Consider the following 13629-nt stretch of genomic DNA (forward strand, 5'->3'; position numbering starts at 1 on the left):
CAAGGAGTCTTCTCTTCTCATGAGATGGCCAAAGTATTGGAGCCTCAGCTTCACGATCTGTCCTTCCAGTGAGCACTCAGGGCTGATTTCCTTAAGAATGGATACATTTGATCTTCTTGCAGTCCATGGGACTCTCAAGAGTCTCCTCCAGCACCAGAATTCAAAAGCATCCATTCTTCAGCGATCAGCCTTTTTTATGGTCCAGCTCTCACTTCCATACATCACTACTGGGAAAACCATAGCTTTTACTATACGGACCTTTGTTGGCAAGGTGATGTTTCTACTTTTTAAGATGCTGTCTAGGTTTGTCATTGCTTTTCTCCCAAGAAGCAGGCGTCTTTTAATTTCGTGACTGCTGTCACCATCTGCAGTGATCATGGAGCCCAAGAAAGTAAAATCTCTTACTGCCTCCATTTCTTCCCCTTCTATTTGCCAGGAGGTGATGGGACCAGTGGCCATGATCTTCGTTTTTTTGATGTTGAGCTTCAGACCATATTTTGCGCTCTCCTCTTTCACCCTCAATAAAAGGTTTTTTAATTCCTCCTCACTTTCTGCCATCAAGGTTGTGTCATCTGCATATCTGAGGTTGTTGATATTTCTTCCGGCAATCTTAATTCCGGCTTTGGATTCATCCAGCCCAGCCTTTCACATGATGAATTCTGCATATAAGTTAAATAAGCAGGGAGACAAAATACATCCTTGTCGTACTCCTTTCCCAATTTTGAACCAATCAGTTGTTCCACATCCAGTTCTAACTGTAGCTTCTTGTCCCACATAGAGATTTCTCAGGAGACAGATGAGGCGATCAGGCACTCCCATTTCTTTAAGAACTTGCCATAGTTTGCTGTGGTCGACACAGTCAAAGGCTTTTGCATAGTCAATGAAGCAGAAGTAGATGTCTTTCTGGAACTCTCTAGCTTTCTCCATAAAATCCAGCGCATGTTTGCAATTTGGTCTCTGGTTCCTCTGCCTCTTCTAAATCCAGCTTGCACTTCTGGGAGTTCTCGGTCCACATACTGCTTGAGCCTTCCTTGTAGAATTTTAAGCATAACCTTGCTAGCATGTGAAATGAGTGCAATTGTGCGGTAGTTGGAGCATTCTTTGGCACTGCCCTTCTTTGGGATTGGGATGTAGACTGATCTTCTCCAATCCTCTGGCCACTGCTGAGTTTTCCAAACTTGCTGGCATATTGAGTGTAGCACCTTAACAGCATCATCTTTTAAAATTTTAAATAGTTCAGCTGGAATACCATCACTTCCACTGGCCTTGTTATTAGCAGTACTTTCTAAGGCCCATTTGACTTCACTCTCCAGGATGTCTGGCTCAAGGTCAGCAACCACACTACCTGGGGTATACGAGACATCCATTTCTTTCTGGTATAATTCCTCTGTGTATTCTTGCCACCTCTTCTTGATGTCTTCTGCTTCTGTTAGGTCCTTACCACTTTTGTCCTTTATTATGGTAATCTTTGTACGAAATGTTCCTTTCATATTTCCGATTTTCTTGAACAGGTCTCTGGTTTTTCCCATTCTGTTGTTTTCCTCTATTTCTTTGCATTGCTCGTTTAAGAAGGCCTTCTTGTCTCTCCTTGCTATTCTTTGGAAATCTGCATTCAATTTCCTGTATCTTTCACTATCTCCCTCGCATTTTGCTTGCCTTCTCTTCCCCGCTATTTGTAAGGCCTCGTTGGACAGCCACTTTGCTTTCTTGCATTTCTTTTTCATTGGGAGGGTTTTAGTTGCTGCCTCCTGTATAATGTTGCGAGCCTCCACCCATAGTTCTTCAGGCACTCTGTCCAGCAAATCTAAATCCTTAAACCTGTTCCTCACTTCCACTGTGTATTCATAAGGGATTTGGTTGAGGTTGTATCTTACCGGCCCAGTGGTTTTTCCTACTTTCTTCAGTTTAAGCTTGAATTTTGCTATAAGAAGCTGATGATCTGAGCCATAATCAGCTCCAGGTCTTGTTTTTGCTGACTGTATAGAGCTTCTCCATCTTTGGCTGCAGAGAATATAATCAATCTGATTTTGAAGTTGCCCATCTGGTGATGTCCATGTGTAGAGTCGTCTCTTGTGTTGTTGGAAAAGCGTGTTTGTGATGACCAGCTTGTTCTCTTGACAGAACTCTATTAGCCTTTGCCCTGCTTTGTTTGGATCTCCAAGGCCAAACTTGCCAGTTGTTCCTTTTATCTCTTGATTCCCTACTTTAGCATTCCAATCCCCTATAATGACAAGAACATCCTTCTTTGGTGTCACTTCTATAAGGTCTTGTAAGTCTTCATAGAATTGGTCAATTTCAGTTTCTTCAGCACCAGTAGTTGGTGCATAAACTTGGATTACTGTGTTGTTAAAAGGTCTGCCTTGGATTCGTATTGAGATCATTCTATCATTTTTGAGATTGCATCCCAGTACAGCTTTCGCCACTCTTTTGTTGACTATGAGGGCCACTCCATTTCTTTTACGGGTTTCTTGCCCACAGTAGTAGATAGTAGTAGTAGTAGTAGATATGATAGTCATCCAAGCTGTTTTATTTGGTTTGCAACAATTCTGTTACCTTGCATGGCTATGTTTGGTGTTACAGAAAGAGGCATAGCATGCACAAAACACTCACTGCTTTAGATTTTTATGATAGTAGAAAACAATAGGAAGTGCTAGGTTGACATATTACATAAGGAGAAGGCAAATATAAACCTTCTATTTATTGAAATTAGTATTGAACTCAATACAAGCCATGAAACAGCTGTAAAAACATCACTTATAAGACGCTGAACTACTAACTGCTATAGCCACTGTTCTGCAAATCCTGCTTTTTTCCAAGATGCTAAATAAAAAGGTTTTTTAGAGAGATGAAATCTACAAATTATTTGGGTCTTCCTGGCACTGAAAAAGATAATATTGTATAATTCTGGGAGGAAATGTTACGAATTTGTTGAATTTTGTTCGCAGTATATGTGAAATGCATATTTGTTTCCCCTAGGCAAACACAGATAGGACCAGTTTTAATTTCAGTCTGTTTGTTTCATTTCAGGCCCCCATCCACAGCAATGTCTATAGCAATTGCTGGAGAACCAGAATCCCTAAATGAAGACAGAAAAGGAGCAGAGAATACAAAATCATCACATCTAACTATATCAGGTAGGGAGCAATGCTATGGTAGAAGCCTGGGGAAAATAAAAAAGAATAATTTCATTTAGATAAGTGGGAATGCCACTTAATGCAGGCATCTCTTGGTATTAGAATATAAGTTGAAAACTGCACTTTGGCATAATTGTTTTCATACGGAGTCTATCTACAAAAAACCTAATCAAGTATAACTAAGAGGTGTACCTCAGGGATACTATGCACATTTAGGAAAAGCATTGCATCATTTCTGAGAGCTGCTAGAGTGGTACATGATTGAATTTTCCACAGTTTGAAAACCTTCTCTACAGAGAGCTAATTTGTTTGGGGTTTGATTCCTCCTCCCTGCAGCACCAGTTGTGCTGATTGTGCTTAATATGGGGCAGTATTCAAACATGCAGTACTCCACTGCACTCTTGACTGTTTGAACACTTACAATCCCAGCTTGATTACCAAGATCACCTGTAAGAACTTTGCTGGTTGTTCCTAGAGTTGGTGAAGTTTATCTGATGTCCACAAGACAGAGCCTTCAGTGTCAGTATCATTGGCCCAATCCTATGAAATACTTTTCAAACAGAGATTTAATAGGTTCCTTCTGTAATAAATTTAAATATTTGCTGAATTTTTTATGCTGCTAGGCTTATGAAGGCAATTAAGAAAAAAAGCTTCCTGCAATAGGTAGCCAGCAAACTGGCTTTTAGTTTCTATGCGGTTTTATTGTATAGGTAATTGCTGTAAACCACTTTGATTTTTAAAAATGAAATTACAGTATACAAGTGTGTGTTTTTTTACTAGGGGTTGTGCTGTGCTCCTACTCACTCCACTCACCAACACACACACACCCCTGCACGATTCATGTTGAAGAGAACACATGGTAGCAGAAATGAAATATTTCTACAATGGGAAGCTACAATGGAATGTTGCCTCACACATGAGGCTGCTATGGAATGGAAGGGGGGAAAGTTTAAAACAGCCTATTTTTCCCTTGCACTGTCTCTTCCTTCTCATTGTACTCGAACAACTGCAGAAGTTTGAGTAAAGCAGGGATGGAGAAGCACTGGGGTGTTTGTTTTTTAAACTAGTGTGAAACAAGGAGAAATAACAGAGATGGGTACAACACAGAAACTAACATCAGAAAGCTAACACAACAGAACCTTTCCCTACTCACTTCTTGCTGTACTCAAACCTTGTTTTAAGCAGCTGCTCCCCAACCCAGTGTCAGCACCTGCTCACTCTACTCAAATCTATGTCATTGTTTAAAATTGCCACTATTTCATCGCAGTATTTTCCATCCCTGCTTTATTCAAACCTCTGCTGTTGTTTGAAGCCACCACTCTCTCCCTGTCAGTGTGCCTACTTTCTCGCATGCCATGGCCACTGGTGTTGTGCTGTCTGTCTTCTCTCTTGCTCCCATACACCAACCTGAATTCTTACAAGTCTGAATTTGTGACTTATTTATTTATTGCATTTATGTGCCAGGTAGAATACACTGTTCTCTCCTTCCTTATTTAATCCCCACAATAACTCTTTGAGGCAGGTTAGGCTGAGAGACAGTGTCTGCCCCCAAAGTCACCCAGTGAGTTTTATGGCAGAGTGTGGATTTGAAGCCTGGTCTGTCAGGTCCCATTCCAGCACTCTAACCACTACACCACACAGGCTCTCATTGTGATGTGGTGCAACAAATCCTCCAATTGGGGTTGCACAAGAACCACCTTACAGTTTTTCTGTATATAGAAAGGAAGAAGTAGAATTGTACAATCTCAGGAGCAACAGTATTATATGCTTTTTCTGCATATGTAGATCACTTCTTCATTATTAGAAATTACTGATCTCAAGTTTGGTGTTGGCTTTAAAAAAAAAAATACAGGGCCATATAAATGACCCAGACATGGCTGAAAATCCATTAGATCAGGGTATCTTACTCTCTGGCCATTCTGAAATATGGCAGCATCTGATGCAAAGTTCAAATCTTGGCCGTAAGAAGAGGTTCTTCCCTGATCTTAGTTCTGTGGTGCTTAGTGCTAAGGTTGGAGAGAACAGATTTCCCATCTGACTTCATATGACTTTAGGGTGACTGCCAAGTTAGAATGCTTTGCCCAAAATGACCTTGATGGGGTTCAAATTCAGAGATCTGGCAAGCCTCATTAAGACCAGGTGTGGAGGCTTCCCACTGCTGCATTAGATAATGTTATGGGTGCAAAATATAGCCTTCCTAGCCATTTGCGTTGTGCTGATAAAAAGGGATGTAGCTAATCTCTCTTCACCCAATCAAGGAACCAGCAGAAATTACCCCTCTGTCGTTATATAGCCCGTCTCCTACATAAAAACTCTCTAATCTTTCTCCATTCCAGCTCTTGACCATTTTAGAAAATTATATCAGGAAAACAAAGTAGTCAAAACTACACAATAATTTGAAAACCTGGTGCAATAATTTCATCTGCATGTTACTTCCTTTATATAATGTAATGGCTAAAACTACTGAGAATTACCCGCTGAAGAAAGTGTATGCTTTAAGCAAGTCTATCACTACTCAATGTGGACGATTAATCTGAGGAAGTAATTTGGCAGCAGTGTTGCTTGATCTTCATTTTTTGCAGATCTCGCAACCAAGAGCATGTCTGTCCCAGATGAACTTGGAGCATGTGGGCATTCTAGAACCTCCAGCTATGCAAGCCAGCAGTCAAAAGTTTCAGGTAGGAGGTTTCTTGATGTGCACTATTAATTACTTAAGTAGATTTAGCAAAAAAAACCCCATGAGATTAATTTCCTGCTTTTTTATAAGCTGTGATGGATTTACAGACAATATAAGTAAAAATAGGAAAACAATTTTAACAGCAAAGGCTTTTATATGAAAGCCATTTTAAAAGCACATCCTTGACATGAATTACAAAAATGGTCAAAGGGGTAGGCATTACTTTAAAAAATGCTACTCCTGTGTTTTCAACTGCATTGTGAAATTAAACGGCTAACACTTTCTACTGAACCTCCATTTATCTCCAAGGGACATAGGAAGCTGTCTTATACTGACAGAGTCAAACCATTTGTCCACCTAACTCATTATTGTCTCTACTGACTGACTTGACAGCTATCCACCAGGGTTTCAGGCAAGGTACATTCCCAGATGTCAGGAGTTGAACTTGGGAACTCCTGCATGCAAATCAGAAGCTCTAACACTGAGCTATGGCCCTTTCCTTAAAGGGGAATTCAAATACATCAGGCTGCTGTTTAAAATACCAGGAGCAATGCCAATTAAAAGAAAATGTCAGTGACTAATTTGAAACTAGAGTGGCAAAGCCGAAGTGAAGCAAGACAAACTTGCATTTCTTTAGTGAAATGCAAGCACTTAAAGCAAATGATTATGCTTGTTGAAGGTTAGCCACCACTGTTGAGTCATCAGGAAGCCCAAAAGATGTCCCCGGGGTATTGTGACTTTTGAGGAGCTATACAAGATGCACAGAAAAGTCAGTCAGAGTGAATTGGGGAAGAGATTAGTCAGAGTAGTCAAAGAGACTGTTTTAAAAATGTTACGCTATGAACCGCCCTGAGACCTGTGGGTATGGGGTGGTATACAACAACTACAACAAATAATAAATAAATAAATAACCAAATTATTTCTTTGAGCCCCTTCCCTGGAAGAAGTATATTAAGCAGAGAGTTAGCCATACAGGACAAGAAAGGAGCAAGTTTTCCCTTCATAATCTTAACCAATATATGTCCCATGGGGACCCACAAGGGCTTTTGGCCTATCCTCAGTCCCCCAATAGTCTTTTCCCTGGATATCTGTAGAAAACAAGCTTCGGCTTGTTAACTAGCTATCCTAAGTGGTAATGAACCTACATTGCAATGCCAGTGTCTTGGTGCAAGGAATGACTTCCAGATTCACAGCAGAGCTCTGAGGAAGAATTTCCTTCTGTCCCCTTTGCCTTAGAATAGGTAAAAACTGCAATCTGGTTGCCTCTCATTCTATTAAGTCCCTTTCTCCCCCTGTCCTAAACTTAGATTCAATTGTCTCATTTATATATTTAATCCAGTAATCTGGCCCAATCTGAACACTTGTGTACTTAACTGTGATAACCATACAGTCTTCCCCTGCCTCCATTTTTCTCCTTTCTTCGTTGTGCCTATTTCTAAATTAGAATTGCCTTGGGAACACAGACCTGACTCCTTATTCTTTGTAAAATGTCATGTTCATAGATGGTCATGTGCATCTCATTGTTTAATTATTATTTTTAAGTTATTTGATACTGTGTCTGCCTCTTTTATGTACCGTATTGGAAGTAAAATTATTTTCTGATTCTCTCACTAACCAAATGAATTCCAAATATTTGACACGAGTGTCGTATTCAAGGTAGAAGTGGAAACCAAAATCCTGCAGTTCAGTGAAGTATAAGCCTTGGCATCAAAATAGTAGTTCTGAATCATTCTCTTCTAGGTTATAGCACCTGTCACTCCAGATCATCCAGTTTCTCTGATCTCTGTCATAAGAGAAATACTTCTGTGGGAAGCACATCAACTGGTATAGGTAGTATTCTGGAGCCATGTGAAGAAGCTGAAACCAAAAGGACTGAGGATAATTTGGAAGTGCCTGTGAAAGACACAACCTCAGAAAAATTCATCAGGTACAAGACGTGCAAAATACTTTTTCCAGTTTGCTCAGGTACTTCTGCAGAAATATTTTAGAATTGCACTGTGATCTAAATGTTATATAAATATTTCATAGGCACCCAGTGAAACAGGATTCTGTGGAATCACAGCTAAAAAGGGTTGATGCCACCAGAGTGGATGCAGACGATATTGTTGAAAAAATATTGCAGAGTCAAGACTTCAGTTTGGACTCAAGTGCAGAAGGTTTGTAAAGCACAGGGGGTGGGGGAAAACCTGATTAAATCATTGGCTCCAAATTTCCTCATTCCTGAGTGGGCCTGTATTCCAAATGAGTTAGGTCCAAAGTGATCCTACCATGAGCAGAGGACAACTCTGCTCACAGAAGCGAGGGGGGATCTGCAACTTCTGCTGACTCACTTTTCCACTTGCAATCTCCCACATCATTCCCAAGGGTTTCTGAATCCTGGGACTGGGGTTTTCATGGGTGCAGAAAGTTACACCACAAAGGAAAAGGGCAGGAAAGGTCCATTCCACAAATGGAGTTCTACAAGCTTATTCTTAGATCCAAGTCAAGTGTGATAACATTGCATGTTATGAAATTTGACTTTTTCTTTTTCAGAGGAAGGGCTAAGACTTTTTGTAGGCCCTGGAGGGAGCACTGCTTTTGGAAGTCATCACTTACCCAATAGGTATGTATACTAATTCTACTTACCTTCCCTACCTAGTACACAATAAGTAACAAAGACCACATCTGAGCAATTCTAAAATTTGGAAACATGCTCCAGAAATCATCTGGACATATCCTTTTGGTTTTGTTTGTATGTCATTTGAAATTTGAACTGCTCTTTCATGACACCTGACTACCACAGGCTAGTAATACTCACTGACCACCCGGTAGAATTTTGAAATGCGAATTGATAATTATTGTTAATATATTTATAAAACATTTTAAACACTGTGCTGAGATCTGAAAAGCAACACAGTCCATGTCCACAAGCTTACAGTCTAATGCACAAGATATAAAAGGGGAAAAGGGAGGGAACAGGAAAATTAGGAGTGAGGCTAATGATTGAGATGAATTCCTCATTTGATGTGAAAAGCAATGATAACATTCCATGACAACAGAATTATTTGTGCTGCTTGCCATTGTCATAAAGGCTTTCAGCAGACTTCTTCAGTTACTTGAATGCATGGATTTATTTTAAGGGTACTCAGTGTCTGTGTCTTCAGTGCATCTTTTGCTAGAAAAAAGGGCTTGCTGCTGTTTAAACAGTGTTCTAAAGAGGAAATTATATTTTTCCCCAAAACTGGATTGAATTGTTGATGATGGTTTATTAATATATCTTTAATATTAAGTGGTTGTAATCTGATTTCTGTGTTACATATGGTGTCTGTGATTATCAATAGCTTACATGTGCATCAAAGCCTTGGCACAGACCACAGCATAGAGTTATTGGTTGGGAATCATGGAAAAATTGGGTTGGATCCAGAATGTTGGTTGAATTTCAGTCCCTTGAAATCAGTGTTGAAATTTAGTCGTGACCTAATGTGTTCCACAGAGTTCAGTGGAGTTTAAGTGCAACTAACTGAAGAATCCAACTCCCAGTGTTCAAGCATGTGTAATTTAACCATTGATTCTATTTTGTGGGTATTTGTTTCAAATTAGGTAATATACTGGGCATAGAACTAGATGTTACAAGAGATACCCAAGTCTTCTCGGTCAAAAACAAATCAAGCTTTCTCTCATATAATATCTAAAAAACCAAAAATGTGTGATGTGGTAACATTGAGCCTTGACTTTTCTCTTCCCTTTCATTAGCTACCTACCACTCACTTGGCCAAGAACATCACACATTGCAGAGACACGTAGGCTGCTGTGTTTTGAAAGCAGCAATTCGCCTCTTGTAATAAATATCAAGTTTCCTCCTGTTCAAGAGTGTAAAATTCTATTCCAGTATTTTCTACTGCCTTTAATTTTTCAGGGTTGGATCTGGAGCATATGAGCAAGTGGTGATTAAACGCTAGAGGAACCGGACTACAGTGGCAGAATTCTAGGAACTCCAGAACTTGCTTATTTCCCAATACTATTGAAGATGGGCGCTTCCAAAACGCAAGTTTCCATTGACCCGAGTTGTCGGATTGGGTTGCTCATACTGAAAGTGCCCTCTTCTGTTATCTACCTGTGGTAAAAGGGCGAATTTTTCTTCTATGAGTACTTTGCCAGCCATTGTGAATGTGTTGGTAGATTTGTTACATTGTTCTATGTGTCAATCAAAGCACCTTTTTTGAAGATAGGACAAATGGTATCTGATTTGACTTTAATATGGTGAAATCAATTGTCGGTATGTAGAAATGCATTCAATTAGATGTTCTCTAATTGCAACCTGGCTGCTGTTGCTTTTTAATCCCTTAAAAAGTCAAACACATCTATTTCAGTCCTTTTCTGGGAGTGAGAATCTTGCCTCTCGAGTATTGACTTAATTGTTCCTGTCAAACTAGAATTGCTACAAAATAGGAACAGCTGCTTCTGCTTCAAGGAAGTGAGCCAGTCAGCTGTGCTTTGAAAGAAATAGGATTAAATACTGCTACAAATGTGTGCAACTTTAAGGCTAAGTCACATGTGAGAACTAGTTTATTACTTAAAATTAGTGACTAGCTTTGACAAAATTTAATCTGTATCGTATTACATATTCCTCACTGCTGACAAGATTTGAACCCTTAGTACAACTTTATAGTATTCAAAGATAATTCTTGCTGACATTTGGTGTGTACTGAAAAACAAAAGTACTACATCATAGGTGACCTCATTGAATAATAACCAGTAATGAAAAGTTTAGAGCATACAGTAGTATGTTGTTTAGCTCATACAATATTAAATCAAACCGTTTAACACTTAAGAGTGCCTTGTTCCTGAGGAAAAAGGAGGTCGGAACGATTTCTTATAAAGCTTTAAGAACAACCATTAAACAGCTGACATAACTGCTATATGCTTAAGCTGTCAAGAAAAGCACTTTATATAATTTTCTTCACCCCATCTGAAACCAGAGTCTTGTATTTTAATTAGTATTGCTAACTCAGGCCCAGTGTAAATGAGGCATGGATATGAGCAAATAACTTACCTCTGTACTTGCTCCATTTAAAAGGTATTTGCCCTGCTCTACCTGATACACACATTGGTGTTTGCAACTGCCACGTATGTGGTATAGTGCAGTGCAGTGCTGGCCATGCAGAATGTCTGCATAGCTTGTTTTAAGTCATCTCATTTTAGTCCATTTCATTCAGCTGTTGTTAAGACAGAACTCATTGATTTCAGTGGAACTTCTGCAGATAAATAGTTCCTGGTACATATAAATTTGAACAAATGAAACATGTAATGTGCCTATGCAACAGTTTCGACAAAGCATTTTCTGACAACATAAACAGCCCATTTTATTTTTGTAAAGATTTTTTTAGGGATTTGGAGTGAAGGCTGCCAACAATTCAGAAACATATTGACAGTTCATAGTGGACTTCAGGTGTCAAAAAAAGTTAGTCACGAGAATTAATCAGTATCTTCAAAACAACTTTGAGTAAGCTAATGAGAGTTACTTGACCTTTGCGGAACACTGATGTTCTTATGAATTCCCTGGAGTTGGTCAACGTTTGTTATCTTTCTCAAGAAACAATGAAAGATTTAAGTTCTTAGATAAATGAAGGAATTCTGTATCTTGGAGATATGCCGCAACTCATTCTTATTATTTAAATCATATGTGTGAATTGTTAAAATGAGAACATTTCTTCTGTATTATGGTACCTGGAAGTAACTTGTCACTGCTTCATAAAACATTTTATTTAGCCTGAATTGTTCTAATTGAGTTCAAGTAAATATTTAATTTTTTAAGCTGTTGTTAAAATAATGCAAAGAGAATACACAACAAAACTTACTTTGAAACATACAGTGATCTAGGTGAAATTGAGTTTGCTCTTAGTGTGTTTAAGTAGGTCACTAAAATAGTGTGCAAATTTGTTGAAAAATTGCTAGTTCTAAAAAGTGTCGGTCCTAAAAGATGAGTGATTTGGAGAGAACAAATTGGCATAAGGGAGAAAGAACACAAGGGATAACAAAAAACCTAAGGTCACTAATTACAAAGGAACTATCATGTTCAACGTTCAATAAACTTTATGTATTGCTTGTTTACTCAAATGCAATGTTGGTCACTCCTAGTGTAAATACCTGCATTCCCTGACTTAATACACCTTACACAAAGGCAATTTCTCTTGTACCCATCACACTGGTAATTTTTTTTGAATTCCATATGATAGTTCCATTAAACAGCTATTATGCACTTTAGTCAACTGAGCCATGTTAATGAAGTGATTCCATTTGTGTCCCCAAGACATGGGAAATGAACTTCATATTCATATATGGCATTCATTTTGTGTAAACTGTACAGTGATACCCAAAATTAACATTTTTTTAGTAAAGTCTGATTTTTTTACCATAAAATACTTGATGTAAAGTGGTCTTACAAACTCAATAAAAGTTTTGTCTTCAACCTGCATTTTATGTGCTGTTTTTCTGAATAGAGAATCAAAACAACAAAATGCAAAGGGTGTTTGCAATAGTACTGTAACTAATTTCACTTTATTAAATTGAAAGGAGCAAATGAATGGAATTCCATCCCCACCAAATTATTAGCTTGAAAAGGTGTGGGGTTATCTTTCCACTTCCTTCTTTCTAATACAAAACAATATGCCAAAAGAATACAGGCTAAATTTTGGGAGGAGCTGTATCTCATTTTTAGGTTACTTCCCTGCAGAAAAAAGACCCAAGACAGGAATAGTTCAGTTGTTTGGGTCAGGTGGTTTCCTGATAAACTTAAATCTTTTGTATTCCTTGTACTAAGTTTAATACTGACCTATTACAAGTTTAAAAATTCAAGATCTTTTTTTGGTAGAACCAGGACTCTTCCCTTTCCTAGAGAAGAGAATCAGTTAATGATTTAAGCCTCTCTAGCTCCAGTGCTTTCTTTGCTCATCTATACTGGAACTTCTGTACAATTTAGTAGTCTGATTCAAAGGCTAGAGGAAATTAAACTGCATTTTGTATTGAGGCCTGACTTGCTGACATTCTGGAAAGTCAGCTTTGTCTTCCTGTGCTAGGTTCACATTTTCTACCTGTGTTTATACCCTGTCAGCATGATTAATTCCACTGATACAGATTGCTGTGATTTCTCAAAATGCATTTTATGCTATTTTGATTTGTTAGGTACAGTACTTTTGTTCTAAAACATTACAAGTTGAATGATCTATTTACTCTGTAAAATCTAGAGAAATGACAGCCCCAAAACATGAAAAACAAAATATTCCAGTATTAAATAACATTTCTGCAGGTGAGTCCCACCTGCAGAAAAGTTCCTGTTTGTTATTTCTGTGAAAAGCTCGCATTTCCTCTGCAGAGCAGATACATCTCCATCAGCAATTTAGCTGGCATCCCACTCTTACGGGCTTATCGTAAACATGATCAGTAACTACTACTTGTATTGGTAGTAAGGAATACTTGGTGATTATCTGTCCAGGGAAGAGACTGCCTTCGATCCTAATACTGAAGAAGTGATTAAACTAAACTTTGCAAACAGGATTGTCTTGAACTATTTAAGTGATTTAAGTGACTATTTTATGTAGTAAGCCCTAGCAGAAACTGTGCTGGGTTTTCTTCTCTATTCTCATCCCAAAAATGATTCCTCTGAAGTGACACTATAATAGCAAAGAACACCAGGGAAAATTAGTGGCTACGGTTGTACGCTCTGCAAGGGCTTGGAATCGGGCCAGGCTGGGAAGTGATGCAGTGTTCTGGTTATAGTACAAGGAGAAAGCTGCTGCAGTGCAACTGTAATAGAGAGCATTACATTTTAAGAAGGTAGAA

General features: G+C 38.6%; 1 protein-coding gene across 2 annotated transcripts in view; it reads left to right on the plus strand.

Moving 5' to 3' along the window:
* EEIG2 (EEIG family member 2) overlaps window positions 1-12259 on the plus strand; it is a 34401-nt gene extending 22142 nt beyond the window's left edge. Inside the window, exons 6-11 of one of the 2 annotated variants that reach the window (XM_081917477.1) lie at window positions 3028-3134; window positions 5717-5812; window positions 7552-7738; window positions 7840-7967; window positions 8344-8413; window positions 9707-12259. In XM_081917477.1, the coding sequence (XP_081773603.1) occupies window positions 3028-3134; window positions 5717-5812; window positions 7552-7738; window positions 7840-7967; window positions 8344-8413; window positions 9707-9749 (631 nt within the window). In that variant the 3' untranslated portion in view covers window positions 9750-12259. The remainder of the gene's footprint in view (window positions 1-3027; window positions 3135-5716; window positions 5813-7551; window positions 7739-7839; window positions 7968-8343; window positions 8414-9706) is intronic. The other variant, XM_081917478.1, reaches the window with a different exon arrangement.
* The last annotated feature ends 1370 nt before the right edge of the window (window positions 12260-13629 follow it).

This window comes from Podarcis melisellensis (assembly GCF_964234715.1).
Source record: "Podarcis melisellensis genome assembly, chromosome: 6".
NCBI lineage: Eukaryota > Metazoa > Chordata > Lepidosauria > Squamata > Lacertidae > Podarcis > Podarcis melisellensis.